The sequence below is a fragment of the Protopterus annectens genome, chromosome 2.part1, assembly GCF_019279795.1.
Source record: "Protopterus annectens isolate FY-2018-M chromosome 2.part1, PAN1.0, whole genome shotgun sequence".
Classification (NCBI taxonomy): domain Eukaryota; kingdom Metazoa; phylum Chordata; order Ceratodontiformes; family Protopteridae; genus Protopterus; species Protopterus annectens.
Window position 1 is genome coordinate 1,491,448,080 of NC_056729.1, and position 20,472 is coordinate 1,491,468,551.

The 20,472-nt window shown below is 40.5% G+C and overlaps 1 protein-coding gene across 1 annotated transcript in view; it reads left to right on the forward strand.

Annotated features, from left to right (window-relative positions):
• Positions 1–20,472, forward strand: part of LRRC47 (leucine rich repeat containing 47) — a 493,361-nt gene that overhangs the window by 297,471 nt on the left and 175,418 nt on the right. Inside the window, exon 6 of the mRNA XM_044063572.1 lies at positions 4,230–4,319. Coding sequence (XP_043919507.1) covers positions 4,230–4,319 — 90 coding nt within the window. The remainder of the gene's footprint in view (positions 1–4,229; positions 4,320–20,472) is intronic.

Sequence of the window (20,472 nt, forward strand, 5' to 3'; positions counted from 1 at the left end):
CACAGGTTGCAGACAAATGAAGCCACCTACTCAGATGGAACGTTATGGTGAGTACATAACTTCTTATAGATTGTTAATAAAGAAAATAAACACTCATAATTGGCTTAGATATAGAAGAAAGCCTTTGATTCCCTAAATTAGGACTATTTATTAAAAATCCTAATGCTGTTTGAATTTCCTGCATCCTTTGTTCATCTCCTAAAGAATATATATACAAATAATTTGGCATATGTCAAGTTAGGTCCTTTTACCTCCAAATCTATGTATATAACAAAAGGCACTAAACAAGGATGTCCCATGTCACCGATTCTGTTTGCTCTGGCTATTGAAATCTTGGCAGATTCAGCTCATAACAGTATAAAAATCAAAGGAATAGATGTTTATGAACAATACAATTCTAAAGTAATGCTATTTGCTGACGACATATTGCTCACATTATCTAATACAAAAGAGACATTAGAAGAATTAGATATATTTCACATGACTTCAGGACTCCATTTCAATAAATCAAAATCAACATTTTTATTTTTAAATAAAAAAAAGAACTTCAGACTAAGGGGGGGGGGGTCACATCATAGGGAAACAAGAATCTACCTTAAAATATCTAGGAATTGAGTTATGCAAGGATAATGAATTAGTCTAAAAAACTGCAATAATGTCAATACAATTAAAATCTCTGTGCAAATGGAATAAAATAATAACATTTGAAGATAGACTGCAGTTAATAAAATGGTTTTACTGCCCAAGATCCTATATATAGCCTTGGCAAAATTTTTATGGTTTCCCAAAAGAAACAGAATAGCTTTAATACATCATGTCAGACCATGGAAACAGGGAGGATTAAACTTTCCTGATATAGAAACATATATAAAAGCATCAGTATCTAAAACAGTCTCAGATTGGATAAGTCCAAATTGGCAAATTGGAAAGAATTACTAACTGTAATATCGATAAATGAATCTGATTTACAAAAAAATGTAAAATTTGCCATGGCACATATGTATTAGTATGCAATATAACATAGCTAAACCCACTAAAACGCGTATGATTAATTATTACAGTGACTCGTTTAGGAAAAGTATTAATGCAAATATAGATTTAAAAATCTGGTTTGATCTTTTAACACCATTTATAGTCACAAAGAACTTTCCACATAAAATATATAGAGAAATTATTAATTCCTGGGAACAGAAAGGATTTGTTGGATCCAACGTATCAAAGAACTAAAAGTTTTAGATGGGCAAGTAATAAAAACAACATACAAAATTCCACAACAGGACTAGCTAACTTTACAGAGTATTCTGTCATATTCACAAGATTTAAGTAGAATAAATAACAATTCATTTAAAGAAATACCTACATTTACGAAATACATATATGAAATAATATATAATGACTTTGACATGGGCAACAGTATTTCAAAATTTTACAAAATATTGATAAACTAAAAAATAACACCCAAAACCTCATACTGGAAATATATAACAAAAGGACACCATACCGTTAACTGAAGATATTGAAACAATTATCTTATTGATAAACTATACTCCTTTACACAATACTGGAACGTTTTTAATTGGAAATGCTTGCACAGAACATTCTTAACCCCAGATAGGAGCATAGGAAGTTACTAGGCTATTGGCCCCGAGACCCTTACAAGCCTAGCCAAGAATTTAGCCCATGTTCCTACAAGTCAGCACCTGATCACCCTGTCCAGCAGGGACACAGGTGGAATCCCAGTGATGTATTTTCTGTTCCCCATCTGGTTATTCAGGTTGCGCTTAAAAAGGGTTAATGAAGTACTCTGCTTGAAGTGGAGGGAGACTCTATTCCACAGAAGGGGGAGTCTCTGGGACACAAATCTGTCCCACCAAGTCCTATTGATGTCATAGACCAGGTTGATGTCATGCTTGCAGGTTACTTGAGTGGAATTTGACTTGCAGATGTGCAGCAGTCCCATCAAGATAGGGTCTGAAATTGCTTTGTATGCCAGAGGTCACCTCTGATGAATGTGTATATGAGACTAAGTAGAGAGCCAGGACTTTTAGCCTATCTGTGTAGGGTAGATGTTTGAGGCCCTGGATTCTCCTGGTGAGGAACCTGTGGTTTCTCCAGCTGCTGCATGTGCTTTGTGAGGTATATGCAGAAAGGGGCATTGTACGCAGTAATGGGTCTTACAGGGGAAGAATAGAGATGTTATGACCTCTTTGTCCCTGGATGAGATACCCTTACTAATGAGGTGGGCCATGTAGAAAGCTTTCCATACACAGAGACAATATGGTGGTCAAAATAGAATCAGTAAAATTAGTTCTTCCATAAAAGAAATATGTTGGAGATGTAAGTACACAATGCAGATTGGAACCACATTTTCTTTGTTAAAATTGAACCGTTTTGGAATGGTATTAATAATTTTTTACAAGCTTCATTTAATGAATCATTTTATTTAAATAAAGCTCTTGTATTTATTAAATGTGAATGAAGGTCCTCATTTGAATAGGTCAAACATGTATTTAGTATGGACTGTACTTGCAATTTCAAGTTAGTGTATAACAAGAAGATTGAATACAAACACAATACCAACTTTGGAAGACTTCTACAGCCTACTGAAGCCACAGCATTATTGGAAATTAAAATTAAAGAACTAAGAATTTCTCCAAAGCCATTTATCAATAACCATTGGGGAAAAGTCTTATTGATTGACACTACACAATAATTGATCAGACACTCTGATAATGGATTGGACATACCTATAAAGTAACTGTATATATTAAGATCTGTTAGTGTCAGGCTAATGTAAATAGTGTGCATAGTTATTTAAGATCTGTTTAAATACTATGTAATTCATTCAAATGTATTTGAAAAAAAAAAAAAATTGAGGAAAAAAAAGTTTTGAAAGGCTTGCACCCAAATTGTTGATTTGTCTTCAGCTTCACTAAAACTGTCAGCAGTTTGGAGGTATGGAAGGTATCCTTAAAGATCAAGTTTAAATGTGCAAAACAGACTTTCCTTTTCACACAGAAAATGTGTTTGCATGTATCTTTATGCATGCAACCACTTTTCTATGTTAAAATAAACGTTTGTTTTGATACATTTAAAAAATATCTGCATTTAAAGTTTGTTTCCAAATGTGGAAAACTAAAATTATGCAGCTGTATTTATAGCATTAATATTTATGGGCAGGCAAGAGGTGCTACATCACTTTGGGTGTCTCATTGTAATTATGCTGGGTTAGCATGGGTAAGCAGTTGTTAGTTACATAATTGCCAAATTGCTAAATTAACTGTTTGGCAAAAACTAACCAACTAATCATTTGATTTATAAAACGATGCAAAACTCTCAGTTTTTAATGCAAAAAGAAAAAGACATCAACTTTAAGCTCTGGATGCTGGCTGGCTGTTATATCCTGTGTTGGATAACCCAGGTAGGTAAGGATAACTGCATCTGTGATCATTCAAACAAATGTTATAGTAATGTTACTTATGAAAGTGTGCTTTGCCCTCCATTTATCAACAGGTTATATTCTATTTGAGACCTGTAAGTCTGATTAGTGTTGGACTAAAAGGTCATCTTTAGGTAACTGGTTTGCATTAATCCCATGGTGTTTCATCCTACAATACCATTATCTCCAGCTCCTTATGTATGGATGGCCTCTGCATTCTCCTACTGCAGGTAGAATTTCTATTTGATTATTTTGTAGCATGTATTTTAAGTTATATTTTGCAGTTTGATTTTTATTAGGTGAAGTAAGTGCATGATACAACTCGGCATGTGAACATCGCACCATCTACACTGCAAAGTTTCTTCTTGGCTTGTTTTGGACTCTGTTTAGGTTGCATACTGGGTTTTTCTGAGACTTCAAGGGATACCACAGATTTCTCTCTTTGGATTGTAGAAATTCAGGAGCCATAAGTGATGCACAAGGAAAAATTGGTATTGAAGTGCAGTTTATTCATGATGGTATAGCCAAGACATGCTGATTGTTTTTTTAAATGTTAAATTCAATACTGTACAATGTTTTTTTAAATGTTAAATTCAATACTGTACAACAGTAATTTGTTGTGGTTAATAGCTAAAAACATGTAGCGTTAACTACTTTCTTGGTATGAAGTCTAGTATTCTGTAGTAGAAAATATTTGCCACTGGTAATATGAAACAACAAAGATACTTGGAGTAAAACTGCAGGTGTTTCAGCTACTGAGGATGCATCTTTGTTTGCATTTTCTCTCTAGGTCAGTAAAACTACAACTGATTTGTTCATGGAAGTGACCAGTTCTGTCAGTCTGCAGGTCTGCAAAGACGTAATGGATACACTTATTCTGGTGAGCTGGTGATTTTTTAAGTGCACACTACATAACTTCATATTATTTAGCACTAATATTTGTTTTTGTTAACAGTTTGTTTTCTTTCACCATTACGGCACCAGGTTTCAGGTTCCTTAATTTAACTTACAGTACTTTATCAGTAGTACATAAAACAAAGCTTTAGAACAATAACAGCTCGACAGTTTTAATTGTGAATTTCTTAGTAAAACATATAGACGTTCTTAAAGTTTAGGTATGTATAACTGTTGAAAGATTCAGCCTAACATAGTCACACCTTTAAATCTTCATTTTGTATGACAACCTCCTCAAAAATGTGATTTGAGCTTACAGACCTTCAAGTCATTTGACCCATAGAGGTTTTGATATAGATTTGTGTGTGTTGTATGTATATTTTGTATATGAGCAAAAAAACACTGCTGGATTCAACACCCGGAGAAATAAAGAGTCTCTTCCGTTAATCCATAAACGAACTTCTTTATTCAAAAACAGACAAGCGCTTTCACGCACCAGAGTGCGCTTCTTCAGATCTTAACATATAATTGCAGTTTGCCAAGAGTATATATAGTCAGTCAAGTGTATTCAATTAATCAGTTAAGACTCAAATCAATTAAAAAGTTAATTGTTTAAAACCTTCTTTAAAGGAATATCAAGTTTATACAAAACACTGAACCAAAAGAGGTGATGAATACGTTCTAAAACCCTCTGGGACAGGCTTATTAATTGCACATACATAACATCAATATTGTGTATAATCAAATTACATTCATATTGTGTCTAAAAATCATATAAATTATGAGTTATATATATTTATTTATTAATCCATTTTCAACATATAAAATCAGAGGTATAAATATAAAGTATACAAAATTTTTTTTTTAAATTTTTTATAAGAATTTTTAAAAATCTATAAAACAATTATTAGCATAGTGAATATAAATAAATATGGATATCCTATTGCATGTATTAATAAATAATGAACAAATAAATAAGTAAATAGATGAATAAATAAACCAGTAAACGAATTAATAATCTAGTCAGTAAACATAACTCTTTATCTGTACACCCTGCCATCCAGAATAGGTTTAATACAAATGCTTTGATTTAGTCCTGGATGTATGTGTGCTCCTAATCTAAAAATCCATGTTAACTCAATATTAGCTAAAATGTTTATATTATCACCCCATCTTTTATTTAAATCCACCAAATGGAGTACCTTAAATCTAAAACCATGTTCTCTAAATTCATTAATATGTCTAGCTAGGACATTAAAATCATTATTTTTCTTTGTCGTGGATGTGGTTATAGATTCTCTGTTTAAATTTCCTTTTTGTCATCCCAACATAAAAAGCATCACATTTTGTGCATGTTGCTAAATATATTAAATTCATAGATTTTTGAATAAAGAAGTCTGTTTATGGATTAACGGAAGAGACTCTTTATTTCTCCGGGTGTTGAATCCAGCAGTGTTTTTTTGCTCATTTGCTTTTTCGTTTGACTGAAGGATTCCATTGGGAATTTTCGGTATTATTACTCATATTTTGTATATGTGAAATACAAGGTGTGTGTGTGTGTGTGTGTGTGTGTGTGTGTGTGTGTGTGTGTGTGTGTGTGTGTGTGTGTGTGTGTGTGTGTGTGTGTATGTATATATATATATATATATATATATATATATATATATATATATATATATATATATATATAAAATATGTGTGTGGGAACATATCTGCTATACAGGTACCAACTTTGCCTTTGATGAATAAAAATCGCACTGCGCTGTGCTTGTTTTAACCCATGCATAGTGTATATGTGATTGTGTATAAAATGTATGTTTTAGTTTTATTTATTAGGTATTTATTTACTTTTTTACTGTGAAGGTCCGATAGGACAGAGCCCCTTTTCAGCAGAGACTTGGAGAGATGTAAGCTCTAGTGCTAGGATTTATAGGCACAGATTGTACATTTACAGTGATGATACCAGCTATATAAACACTTGAGCTTAAAGTTACATTTCTTTTTTTAGTGACCAATTGTGCTCTGTTTTGCCAAGTTCTTTTCTGATTGTTGGTGGATCTTTCTTTTTGCATTCAGATTTGGACCTTATTTGGAGCCCAGCCTTAATGAAACTGATGCTAAGATTTTCGTAATCTGAGTGTTTCAGAGAATACCCGATTATGTTGGAGTGATGGAACCCCCCCCCCCCAAAAAAAAAAAGTCTGGTCTACAACTAATGGCAATTTGTGCCTTTAATGTATAATTTGCATATTTTACATCGTACCTTTATCAAGGGAGGTTAAGAATTATTTTGTTATCCATACATGTATTTATAGACAGATACTACACTTGCAAAAACATGCATACACCTACACATGTTAAGATCTGCTCCTGCAACTCTGTTATCATCCAAACTTCTTCCTGACTTTGTCTTGCTGGACCCTTATGTTTCTTTTTCATTTCAGTTTGTTTAGATGTTGGAAATATGGCTTGCTCTTCTAAATTAAATTAATGCTAATGTAGATCTGACTATTTTGGAATGTCCCTGCCTTATTCTCTCTGTGAAAATCCTGTGACTTGTATTCATCTGTGGTAGCTGTGCTTGTAGCTTAGATGGCCATTTGCTGCTGTAGCAGTGTACAGTCCTTCTACATTACATCTGCCTAACTGGCCACACTCTGACGCATGATGACTCTGTACAACTGTTTCACTGCATCTATATAAGTTTGTCGAAAGACATCTCCATCGAACACCTCCCCGTCAACAGAAAATTGTCTCAGTTCACTTCCATGATTCACGGAATTTTCCTTAGGACAATGAAACAATTGACCCATAGCACAAAAGTGGGAGGCTTCATGCCCCCCCCCCCAGTTATATATACCAACTCTGGCATCGCACTACAGTGGGGGGAAAGGGCAAAGTTGTAAAGTTGGACAACTACTTTCTCACCCAGGGAAAAATTCTGCAATTCGCAGAAGTAAATTTTGACTGTTTCATGTTGATGGAGAGGTGTTCAGTGGAGATGTCTTTCGACAAACTAATATAGACCTGTTTCACTACCAGCTATTTTAAAATACATGCACAGAGTTATTGTACCTGAATGTTCAACATGTCTGCTGTATTGATGTCAACTTTATCTTTGAATGAAAATCACACTGGGCTGTTCATTTATTCCGACAAGTAACTTGCCTAGGACATATGGATATATTTTCCAACTGACTTTAATCTACCATAGAAAAGTAAATGAAAAACATAGTGCACATAGTCCAAGAAATATCGACTCAGGACAAAGCAGAGTGCATTTGTTGTAGAGGTTGCTGTAAAGCTGGTTTAGAATTCATGAGAGAGAGTAGTAGTAAATCAGTTCAACCAGGGTAAAAGATGTATGGCATGCAAGAGCAGTTTGATAAGTGGAGCAGATGTGGTCAGAAGGATAATGTGAAAAGGGAACTGGGGTAAGGGGAGGTGATTATCGATGCGTAGTGTGTTCCACGCAGGGGAAGCCCTTAACTGATGTGGAAAAAAGGCCCAAATGAGTCCTAGAAGGGAATGAATCAATGTGATCTTAATTGAAGTAGGCTTCTGGTGTTTGTCCAGCCAGTAGCACAATCTTTCAACCTTATCTTTTCATCCAAACAAAAAATGGTCCAAAAATCATAAATGATGCTTCTAATGTTAAAAAAAATCCCTGGTGAAGGGCGGGACAAATGCCCTAGTAAAACTGTCAGTGTTTACCAAACCAGGGGTTCTATTCAAACCTTCAGGCTTCTCCCAAGAGTGTAGAATAAATACCCCCAGCTCTTTTTGATTTTACTTCTTTAGCTATGTCATTGACAAAGTTAAAGGGATTACCTCTTTTCTGCAACATACCCATTAGGACATCACATTCTTTAATAAAATCGTCTTGGTCGGAAATCATTTTGGCCAATCTCGCATATTGACCCTTGACAAGGTATTTTTTCTGATGCAGAGGGTGGCAACTCTCAAAATGCAACAGAGTTAGAATAGGTAGGATGTCCTTCAAGGATGCATCTGCAGTCCTAACATATGGGTTGTCCTGCCTCAGGCAGCCCTTCGGTCGGCCGGATTCCAAAGTCTGGGTCTGGCCTCGGCTGATGTCGCACTTCACCCGACGTCATAGCTGCTGTGAATTGGGTATAAAGGCATCAGCCGACGCCATTTTCCTCAGTCTTTCTTGCCGCACGGTGCCCGAAGCAGAAGCTGTTCGCATGTGCCGGTCGGTCAGATCCAGAGATTTCTACTACCGAAGACTTCTAAAAAGCTAAGTACCCCATTGGGGACTCTTTCTTGCCTCAGCCGATGTCAGAAAAAGTAAATAATTGTTTAACTTGTGGGAAACAAATACCTCATAAGGATTTCCACTCTTACTGCCTTCCTTGCTTAGGCCCAGACCACGACGTATCAGCTTGTCTAGCCTGTGCTTCCTTCAACCGATGGACACTTAGACGTCGGTCGGAGTTTGCGGAGGAGTTTTTTGGTCCCGCTTTTGCTTACAAAATGCCGTCGGAGACTCCGACTTCACAATTAGCTAAAAAGCGCAGCTAAAAAGCGCAAGGAAAAGGACCGACACTCGCGGTCCGCGGTTTCGGCAGAAACCACGGTTAAGCCAACCACGAGTGTCTCGGTTTCGGCTGAAACCGAGTCCTCGGTTCTTCCTTCGGCCGAAAGCATACCTCCGACAGCCGAGGCCTCGCACAGCATAGCTGAATCTGCTACTGAAATTTCTCCTGCTGTAGCAGGCACCCAGGATTTATCAGATACTATTCCTTTAGACATATCTACTCCTGCACGTGGAGCTGCTAGGCCTCCTGCATCTATGTCTATCAAGGCTTTTTCTAGGGCTAAAGCAGTTAAATCTTCTAAGGCCTTGCCTGCTAAAACCCCACACAGGCCTACCTCTAGTTCCCAAATGCTCTTGCCTGCTAAAACCCCACACAGGCCTACCTCTAGTTCCCAAATGCTCAGCCTGGCTGAGGATCTCATTTCTTTGATCAGGGGATCCCAACCTCACCCAGACAGGGCCTCTCAACCCCCTCCAGAGAAGAGGCCTAGAGCAGAGCCCCCCGATCCAGCTTCTACTGACTATTCCTCGGATGAGTCAGAAAACTCAAATCCTCCAGAAGGCCCTTATTCTCCATATGAGGATTCTGATGCAGAAGACTCCATTCCTTCTGCCTCTCCTCCTGAGGAATTTTCTTTTGGGGAAACCTTACATGCTATGAGAGAGCAATTTCAATGGCAGGGCCAGGATTTTTCAGATTCTAGGAAAAGGCTAAGGACCTTTTTACATTTACCATAGCATAGGCCTTTAGCCATTCCTCCAGTACTAACAGTTGTGGATGATGCATTTAATGATGCCTGTACTGCTCCTGACTCTCTTCCTCCGGCCCCTGCTAAACCCGACAGATATTACAGGGTCCCGGACACACACTTTCACTTGTATAAGGCTCCTATTGCAGATCCTGAAACCATTTCACAGGGCCCCAAAGCTGTAGTAGCTGCCTCTGCCAAAAAAACCCTCCCCTCTGAAAGAGAATCTAGAGCATTAGAGAGATGGGGTAAAAAAGTTTATACTTCTGCTACTCTTTCGGCTAGGGCCTTAAACTGTCAATTCCACATGATTCAGTACCAGGAATTTTTGTTAGACCAGTTAAATAAAAAACTGTCCTCTCCTGAACCTATAGACCGTAAGTCCCTTCAGGATTTGGTACATAACACTCAGCAGGTCAGTAATCATTCCTTAAAATGCGGCTATGATGCACTGGAGGCTTCCTTTAGATCAGCTATGACTGGAACAGTGATCAGAAGGCATGCATGGTTAAAAGAGCAATCCTTACCAGACCATGTAAAGTCAAAGCTCCTTGATGCTCCCATGGAGAAACAAAGTTTGTTTGGCTCCCCTGCACAGCAAGTGCTGAAGAAGGTGGAAGAAAAAGCAAAATCTGTCCAGACAGTCAAGGATTTCTTACAGGTCCAACCTCCAAGGTTTAGTAGAAATTGGCCTTCGAAGACTTGGTCCTTTCCAGACACCTCCAGAGCACAGAGAGGCAGAAATAGGCGCCCAAGAGGCAGAGGTCAATCCAGAGGTGCCTACAGGGGACGTCAGTGGCAGCCTAACAACCAGAGAAGTACTGCCACAGATCCAGCTACTACCACTTCCACAGGACAGACACAATGACTTGGCTGTGATACCGCCTACCAGGGAACAACTGGAAGCACCCTTAGGCGGAAAGCTAGCCTTATTTTCCGTAAACTGGCAGTACATTACAGGAGACAAATGGATCTTACAGACAATAGACAAAGGCTACAGGTTTCACTTCCACACTCTACCAAAAAAGAGAGGAATGCCAAACCTTCCACCAAACCAAAAAACAAACGCTCTAGGTCAAATCAACCACTTACTAAGGATGAGAGCTATAGAAAAGGTACCACCTATGGAACAAGGACAAGGATTTTACTTTAGACTTTTCCTGGTACCAAGAAAAGAAAACCAATGGAGGCCTATTCTCGATCTGTCCACTCTGAACACATATCTCATTGTTCCAAAATTCAAAATGCTGACCTTACAGCAACTTCTTCCCATGCTGGGCAAGGAGTCTTGGCTGGTGACTCTAGATCTCAAGGAGGCATACCTGCACGTCCCTATACGACCAGATTGCAGAAGATACCTCAGATTTCTTGCAGGATCAGAGCATTATCATTTCTCAGCATTGCCCTTTGGCTTATCTACTGCACCCAGAGTATTCACGAAATGCCTGGCATCAGTAATTGCTCATTGCAGGCTTCAGGGAATTCAGATTTATCCATACCTGGACGACTGCCTAATACAAGCGGACAACAAGACCAAATTAACACAAGATTTGGAAAAGGTTATACAACTAGTGCAAGCCCTGGGATACACAGTCAACATGAAAAAGTCAAGGCTGGTACCATCCCAAAGGATAACATTCTTGGGTGCAGAACTGGACACTTCAAATCAGATGGCATTTCTCACAGCAGAAAAGCAAAAGCAACTACCACTCTATTTCATGGTATTAACAACACAGAACCAGCTTGCAGCAAGGAAAGTCCTGCAAGCCCTGGGTTACATGGCATCCTGCATAATATTGATTCCACATGCCAGGCTGCATATGAGGAAGTTGCAATGGTACCTAAGGAATATATGGTCTCAACACAAGCACAGCCTAGAAGCCCAGATTCCAATAATTCCATGCCTGAAACAAGAATTCCTGTGGTGGGCTCAGGCCTGTCAGATGAACAGAGGACTGCCTTTCCACAAACCTCACCCAAGCCAGACTATCACCACGGACGCCTCAGACCTAGGCTGGGGGGCACACATGGTGGACAAGTGTATACAAGGCCTATGGACACAAGACCAGCTGAACCTACACATAAATCAAAAAGAGATGCTGGCAGTGAAACAGGCAATTCAGACATTCAGACCGTTTCTTCAACAGGGTCATTTGCTGATAAGGACGGACAACACTACAGTCATGTGGTATATCAACAAACAAGGAGGCACACACTCATATCCTCTATGCCGGATGGCAATGGACCTGTGGAATGTGGCCCTGAACCTCAACATTCAGCTCCAGGCCATATTTGTGCCAGGAAAAGAAAATATACTAGCAGACACCTTAAGCAGAACTACCACGGATGCCCACGAATGGATGCTGCATCCAGACATCTTCAAATCCATTACAAAGAAATGGGGACTACCAGAAATAGACCTGTTCGCATCCCCACACAACCACCAATTGAGAAAATTCTGCACAAGGACATACCACCCACTTGCTTGGAAGGTGGACTCCCTCTCCTTCAGTTGGGAAAACCTGACAGCATATGCATTCCCACCTCTTCCTTTGATGCACAAAGTGCTACTGAAGATCAAAGAAGATCGCCCAAGGATCATCCTGATAGCTCCAGACTGGCCGAGACAACATTGGTACCCGCTACTGAGGAATATGTCTCGGACACATGCATGGCCTCTACCTCTAGTTCCTTTACTGCTAACACAGAACGACTTCAAGATCCTACATCCAAACTTGAAAACACTGCAGCTAGCTGCTTGGAATATTACATAAAACAAAATAACCCAGATTTATCCCAGAGGGTTAAAGACATTATCCTGGAGGCTCGCAGGCCCTCCACAAGGAAGACTTATTCAGCCAAATGGAAAAGATACCTCATTTGGAGTGCAGCAAAAGGAGAAAATGTATCATTAGCAAACATAGCTAACATCCTGGAATATTTAGCAGAACTGTTCCACAATGGCCTGTCTTACTCCTCCATTAAGATTCATGCATCAGCAATTTCAGCAGAATACAACATGGATCCTCCAGTCTTCTCTCATCCTCTACTCAGGCAGTTTCTGAGAGGAATTAAAAATGTAAAGCCTCCAAGGAAGCCACCTTTGCCTACATGGGACCTTAACTTTGTGCTGGAAAAGTTGACACTTCCCCCTTTCGAGCCAGCAGCAACAGCAGAATTACAGTTCTTATCTTGGAAAACTGCTTTCCTGCTTGCAATCACTTCAGCAAGAAGGGTTTCTGAATTACAGGCATTAATGGCAGTACAGCCCTTCCTTATCTTCCATCAGGATAGAGTGTCCTTGAGAACTAACCCTACTTTTATGCCAAAGGTGGTCTCCAGGGTATCATTGAACCAAGTAATCCACCTACCAACATTCTTCCCCAACCCACAGAACAGAGGGGAAAGACTACTACATACCTTGGATGTGCACAGGCAATTGCGCTACTATCTGGACAGAACCAAGAACAATAGAAAGACTGACCAGCTTCTGGTAGCATATGCAACAGGAATGGAAGGAAAAGCAATTTCAAAACAGACAATCTCAAAATGGATAGGAAATTGCATTAGATTTTGTTACTCTTTTCCTGGAAAGACAACTCCAGAAAACATCAGACCTCACTCCACAAGAGCTACAGCCACTACTACAGCTTTCTTACGAGGAGTGGCTACCAAAGACATTTTAGAGGCTGCTACTTGGAGCTCCGTGCATACATTTGCCAAGCATTATAATCTACCTTTATACTCCAGATCCCGAGCAGGTTTTGCAACTGCTGTTTTGCAAGGGATCTTAACTACACCATAATCATCTTAGTGCCTCCTCCCCCAGTTTGGCTATGGTACTCTACCCATATGTTAGGACTGCAGATGCATCCTTGAAGGACATAGTACAGTTTTGTACCTACCATAAATGTAGATGTCCGAGAGGTATGCATCTGCAGTCAGGATTACCCACCCTCCTTCCCTCTGTGGTACTCCTAGGGTATTTGCCCATCTTGTAGCTAGCTGGGGGAATCTATTATGGTGTATTTGTTTGTATATATGTATATACATGTTTATTTTTGTTTGCTCTCTACTGTTTGGAATCATTTGCATTTATCCAAATTTAGCCTTCCTAGAGGGCACCTGGCATCTGGGGCAAGAAACACTGAGGAAAATGGCGTCGGCTGATGCCTTTATACCCAATTCACAGCAGCTATGACGTCGGGTGAAGTGCGACATCAGCCGAGGCCAGACCCAGACTTTGGAATCCGGCCGACCGAAGGGCTGCCTGAGGCAGGACAACCCATATGTTAGGACTGCAGATGCATACCTCTCGGACATCTACATTTATGGTAGATACAAAACTGTACTTTTCTATAAAGGTGCGAAGTAAACCTACCCTTAAAGTGATCTTTCTTAATAGTAACATCCAGATAATTCAAGGTGTCAAGGTCATTGATCATGGTAAATTTCAAAAAGTTGGTGGTGGTGGTAATGTAAACGAAGAACCTATTCAGGTCATCTTCGCTCCCATGCCAAAATAAGACCATATCATCCAGGTACCGTCCATATAGTACCCACATGTCCTTGAATTCAGAGCTCATTACGTAAAGGTCTTCCCACTGTGCTAATACAATGTTAGCAAATTATGGTGAGCAACATGCGCCCATTGCCACCCCTACACCTGCTTGAATAAATGCCCTACAAAAGTGATAAAATTGTTGTCCATAACCATTTTCATACAAGACCTGATAGTAAGGATAGTGTCATGGTTCAATGTACTGTTTAAGCATAAATAGTCATAGAACCATTCTAGTCCAACATCATGGGGTGTGTGTTACTGAGAAGAGGTCACAGATGTCAATGGCGACCAAGATCAAGTCCTCGTGGCACATACTGTTCTTGACTTTAGACAGAAAGTCCCAGGAGTCCTTGATCACCAGGTCTCTGTTATCGAGGGTGTGCTTAACAGTGTTGTCAATATATTTAGCCAAACTGAAGGTTTTAGAAGCTTTTGCATCGACAGTTGGTCGTAAGGGGGGGTCAGAGATACTCTTAAGTATTTTAGGGATTCCAAAAATGTTAGGAATCCTAGGATACTTAGTTTCCAAGAATCTAGAAGTTTCTACAGTAATTTGCTCATTGAGTAAAAGTTGTTCAGTGTCTAAATCTATACGCCAGAGGATATATTCAACTCGTTTTTGGAAACCTCTGTGTATGTGTCACTATACAATAAGTCAGTCATTTTACTATTGTAATCACACACATCCATGATAACAATACATCCCCCCTTATCCGGTTTCGTAATCCTGATTTCATCATTCTCCAAAATATTATGGAGCAATGTAGTTTCTTACCTAGTAAATTATTGGCCCCATTATTGTCAAGAAGGTTTTTGTTACTGATTTTGGCAACCACTTTTCTGAATTAATTTTCACAAAGGGTCTCGTACATTTGTACTGTAGGGTGCATAGGGGGAATGAAAGTACTTGGTCTATTTAATCGGCCTAGATTTCCCTGCAACATGCATTGTCCAGCCCCCTCTTGTGAAAAAAAGAGTTCCAAATTCAACTTCCTAGTGAATAATTTATACTCCAAAATAGTATTGACAATGTCACTACCAGTTGTTGGCACAAAGGTGTGAGCCCTTTTGAGAACAGTTCTGCCCAATCAGTACTCACAGTTGTCCTACTATAATTGTAAATGCTGAAATCATGCTCAAGATTCTTCACAATGGTACATTCATACATCCCATCCCTTTCATTGGTATCATTCATCACCTCCAATACTGTTGTTGTTGTCTCCCCCTCCTTCATTGATTCTGATAATTCACTTGTCCATACCCTCCATTACCTTGTCTCCCCCCCGATTCGTCAATCACTGGGATCTCCTAAGAGGCGGTGGTTCTAAAGGGACATTGTCATCCACTGAATCTACCACATCATCATCTTCATTAATTAATTAACCTCTTCACATCTTTCAGCCCACCTAGCTTGTTGGCCAGGGGTGGGTCAGGGTATGCCCTCCCCTCATCATAATCAGTTTTATCCCTGAACAGTTTTCTTTCTTTCCTTTTTTGCAATTGCACCAAGTCATCATCAACACTTTTAAATAAATTATTAAATTCAACCAACCTGTGTTCAAATAATAAATCACTCTTAATTTCAGTATCACGTTTGTTAATGTCCTTTAAAATAGCAGCCATTTTCTTATTGTTATCAGTAATAAAAATGTTTAACAACTCGCAACCTTGCTTGTTGAAAAAGTTCTGTAAGTCCCGGTGTAACTGAGAGTCCTTAATAAGCCCAGTCGGATATTTCCATGTCCGAAGGCCCTTGGGAATCTGCTCTCTCCTTACACACTCATGCAGATAATTGCAAACATTTCTATCTGAATAAGGCTTCCTTAAAACCCCAAAATTGTTGCTCGAGACTGCTGTGTTGGTTGGTAGCATTCATATTCTGTCCATCAAAGATAATTCCATTCCTGAGACATTGCTCAACCAAAAATGAAGGCATGCTGTCATTACATGCAATGTAGCGTGTTGCTAGATGCTAGTCCACTCCCATTAATGTTATTGCTGCTGTGTAAGAAATGTATATTGGATGTCAAGTTTCAGTGGCCGACACATTTGTCTTACTGTTGTATCTCTCTTGGCAGTATTAGACACGTTTTTTAGGTCTTTTTTAAAAGATTGTGTGGTAAAACCTGGTTCAAGGCTCCAGAGAGCACTCCAGCACTGCTACAATTCATACACTTTCAGCTACAGAACACAGACCGAAACACAAGGGAGTGTATCCATATTTATCAAGGATACCTACATCTCCAGGTTAGTGGCACAGCATGATACCACTGAGATCATCCATGTGCAACTAACATCGGGCAAATCTGCAGTGTGGCCTGCTGCAGATCACCCTCCATGACCCAGGACCACCACGCCACCTTTCTGGAGAGACTGGAAAACAATGAAGGTCTTACCGAACACCCTGATATTGGGCGATTTCAATTAACCTACCATTCACTGGGAAAACTACTAGAGTACAAATTCCCAGGCCCAGCGCTTCCTGGAATTCATCAACTCAAACGCCCTGGATCAGCTGGTAAACTCCCCTACCAGAGGTGAAAACATATTGGACCTGGGCATCACCCACATGGGCGACAGGTGTTCCACACCGGAGGTCAACCCTCCCTGGTTAGATCAGACCATAAACTAATCACTCTGGATGTCCACACCTAACTAAGGATGCCACAGTAAAAAACTTTTCTAAAGCAAACTTCACCTTACTTAAGACAGAGGTGGTAAGTTTCACAGCCCCCACGCTAAAGGCTAATACTGCCCAAGATGCAGAAGCCTTTACAAATGCACTCAGGCTGTACAAAAGGAGGAGGAAACTAGTTCAGAAAAAAAGCAGATCCCAAGAAGTAAAGACATCCCTGATCAGTATCAGTAAGAAACTAAGGTCCCTCATGAAATCATCCAAGGCTGACTTCGAAAGAAAAATTTCCAAGGATTCAAAAGATAAGCACAAAGCCTTCTTTAGCTATGTTAAGAATCTAAGTGGCAACTCGCAGATATGCACTGAACTAGTGCAAAGTAGCACAAAATATACTGAACCTACTGATATTGCCAAAATCCTGGCAGATAGATTCAGTGCAAACTTCACCCCCCTCTCACCTCCAAAAGGGCCCACAACGATACCTGAAAAGTGTAGTGTCCCAAAAATCACAGACGCACAGGTGAAAACAGCCCTTTCAAAAGCCAAAAACACAGCGTCAGTGGGACCAGATGGTGTCCCAGGCTGCGTCTTGCATGATCTACAGAACAAACTATAACCCCCCACCTAAACACGCTGTTCAGCCTCTCCACAGGCTACGTGCCCATAGAATGGCGCACAGCAACGGTTATTCCTCTCCACAAAGGAGGGGCCACAACTGACCCTGGTAACTATCGCCCCATAAGCCTTAGTCTGGTCTGCAAGACTATGGCATGCATACATCATCATGGAACTCATTAACAGACATTGGGAACCTCCAAACACTTGACCCGACCCAGTTCGGCTTTAAGGGCAGATCATGCCTACTAAACCTGGTTGACTTCTTCAAGACAGTCACCAAGGCAATAGAAGAGGGAAAGGTGGTTCACACGGCCTACCTTGACCTCGCCAAGGCTTTCGACACCATTCCCCACTCTGGTATTGCAGAAAAACTCACCAGCCTGAACATAAACCCCTACGTCACAAGATAGGTTGACAACTGGCTTACAGACGGAACTCACATGGTAAGAATAGCGGGCTCCAGGTCCGACTCTAAATCAGTCACAAGTGATCCGCAATGCTCGGTCCTGGGGACACCCCTACTGTTCGGCATGTACTTCTCAGAAGTACAGGCAAACACAGGAGGACTATGGCTAACCAAGTTCGTCGATGACTGCAAACTGGGAGCCATAATTAACTCTCCGGCTGACATGGACATACTCCAAAAGGGCCTTACTGAGATGGACACCTGGTGTCAAAGTCATGGCCTCAAGCTAAATGCCAAAAAAATGCATAGTCATCCTGTTTGGGGAAAAACAAAACACCCATGAATTACCACATAGGTGGCAGCTCCCTTAATACAGAAGAGGTAATAAGAGATCTGGGGTCTCGGGTAGATAGTAACCTCTCCTTTGACAATCATATTGCCAAAGTAGTTAGGAAATCCTTCTATGTGGCCCATCTAATTACTAAAGGGTTCGCATCTAGAAATAGAGGATGTTCATTGTGTTACACTGCTGCAGTCATTACACTTGGGTTATCCTGCCATCAGGCAGTCCCGCAGTCGGCCAGAGTTCCAAAGTCTTGGTCTGGCATCTGTTGCGGTCACCTCCTCCCTGACGTCAGTGCAACAGGGGTATATAAGATGCAGCCAACGCCATTTTCTTCAGTCTTTCTTGCCACGCAGTGCCCGAAGCAAAAGCAGTTCGCATGTGCCGGTCGGCCGTTTCCTGAGATTTTCATTCCGAATCCAGAACCAAAGTCTTCTACAAAGCTAAGTACCCCGTTGGGGAAACTTTTTCTTGCCTCAGACCGATGTCAGTAAAAGTTAATAACTGTATTTCTTGTGGGAAGCAAATACCTCATAAGGATTTCCATTCCTATTGTATTCCATGCCTAGGCCCTGACCACGACGTTACTGGTTGTCGGTTTTGTGCTAGGTTTAACGAGCGCACTATTAAACGTCGATTTGATTTTGCCCGACATTATTTTGGTAGAAAATTCAATTATACCATGCCGTCGGAACTTCCGACGACCGGAACACACAAAAAGCGCAAAGACAAGGACAGGCATCCGAGGCCCAAAACTGACGACAAAGCCTCTTCTAGGCCAGTCACCGGTTCTCCGGTTTTCAGCGAGGTGCCTTCGCAGCCACTGACTACCGCTTCTGTAGAACTACAAGCCAACTCTGACTCCCACATGGAGATGACTGGGTCTTCGGACGCACAAGCTCTTCAGCCTACCGAGACTAACCTTTCAGAGGGATCCAGAGTAGCTGAGCAACCCACAGCTACAGAGGGTGTCTTCAGACCTACTCAGTTAAGCACTAAACCCTCAGCTAAGGCTAAGTCTCCTTTAAAGTCAAAGAAACAAATACAGCATTCTCCAGGACAGGTCTCCATGCCTAAGAAACAAATGCTCAAAATGGCCGAAGACCTAATTACTCTGATCAGGGGTCCCATCACCCTCCTGATAAAAGGCCTAGACAGGATGCAGACTATGACTCATCCGACCAGGTGTCCATCTCTTCTGTTTCATCCCTAGACCTAGGATACTCTTTACCCCCTTATGAGGATTCTGATGCTGAGGACTCAGTTCCTTCAGCCTCACCACCTGAGGACTACTCCTTTGGGGAAACCCTACATACCATGAGGGAGTATTTCCACTGGGAAGGCCAGGATTACTCAGAATCCAAGAAAAGGCTCAGAGACCTCCTTTTATTACCTCAACACAGACCCCTTGCTATTCCGCCAGTGTTAGATATTGTGGATGATGTGTATACTGAATCCAGCTTAAATCCTGATTCCTTACCTCCAGCCCCTGTTAAATCTGACAGATACTACAGAGTCCCTGACTCTCATAAATTTCTGTATAAAAGCCCTGTCGCTGACCCTGAAACTATTTCTCAGGGACCCAAAGGAGTTAAGGCCTCATCAGCCAAGAATCCAGTTCCCTCTGACAGAGATTCCAGAGCATTAGACAGATGGGGAAAGAAAGTATATACATCTGCAACTTTAGCTATGAGAGCCTTAAATTGCCAGTTTCACATGCTAAAATATCAGCAATTTTTACTGTCTCAGTTAAACAAAAAAATGCTTCCAGAATCGGATCCTCCTAATTTTAAAGAAATGCAGGATTTATTGCATGCAGCTGAACAAGTGGGAAAGCATACTTTGCAATGTGGTTTTGATTCTCTAGAGGCCTCCTGCAGTGCAGCAGTTACAGGCTCTGTCACTGGAAGACATGCTTGGTTAAAAGAACATATGTTACCAGATCATGTTAAAGCAAAATTATTGGATGCACCTTTGCAGCAGGATGTGTTGTTTGGATTTAAGGCAGAAGAGGTATTAAAGAAAATGGAGGATAAGGCAAAATCTATGCAAACGGTGAAGGATTTCTTACAGGTTCAGCCTCCTAGATTTAGCAGAAACTGGCCAAGTAAGAATTGGTCCTTTCCAATTACAGACAGACCTCAAAGGGGAAGATACAGACGTCCAAGAGGTAGAGTAACACAAGGTCCTTAAGGCCTCGACAATGGGTTGCATCAGGCCAGAAAGAAGGGGAAGACAGGCCACAACCATATAAAAAGCAGCT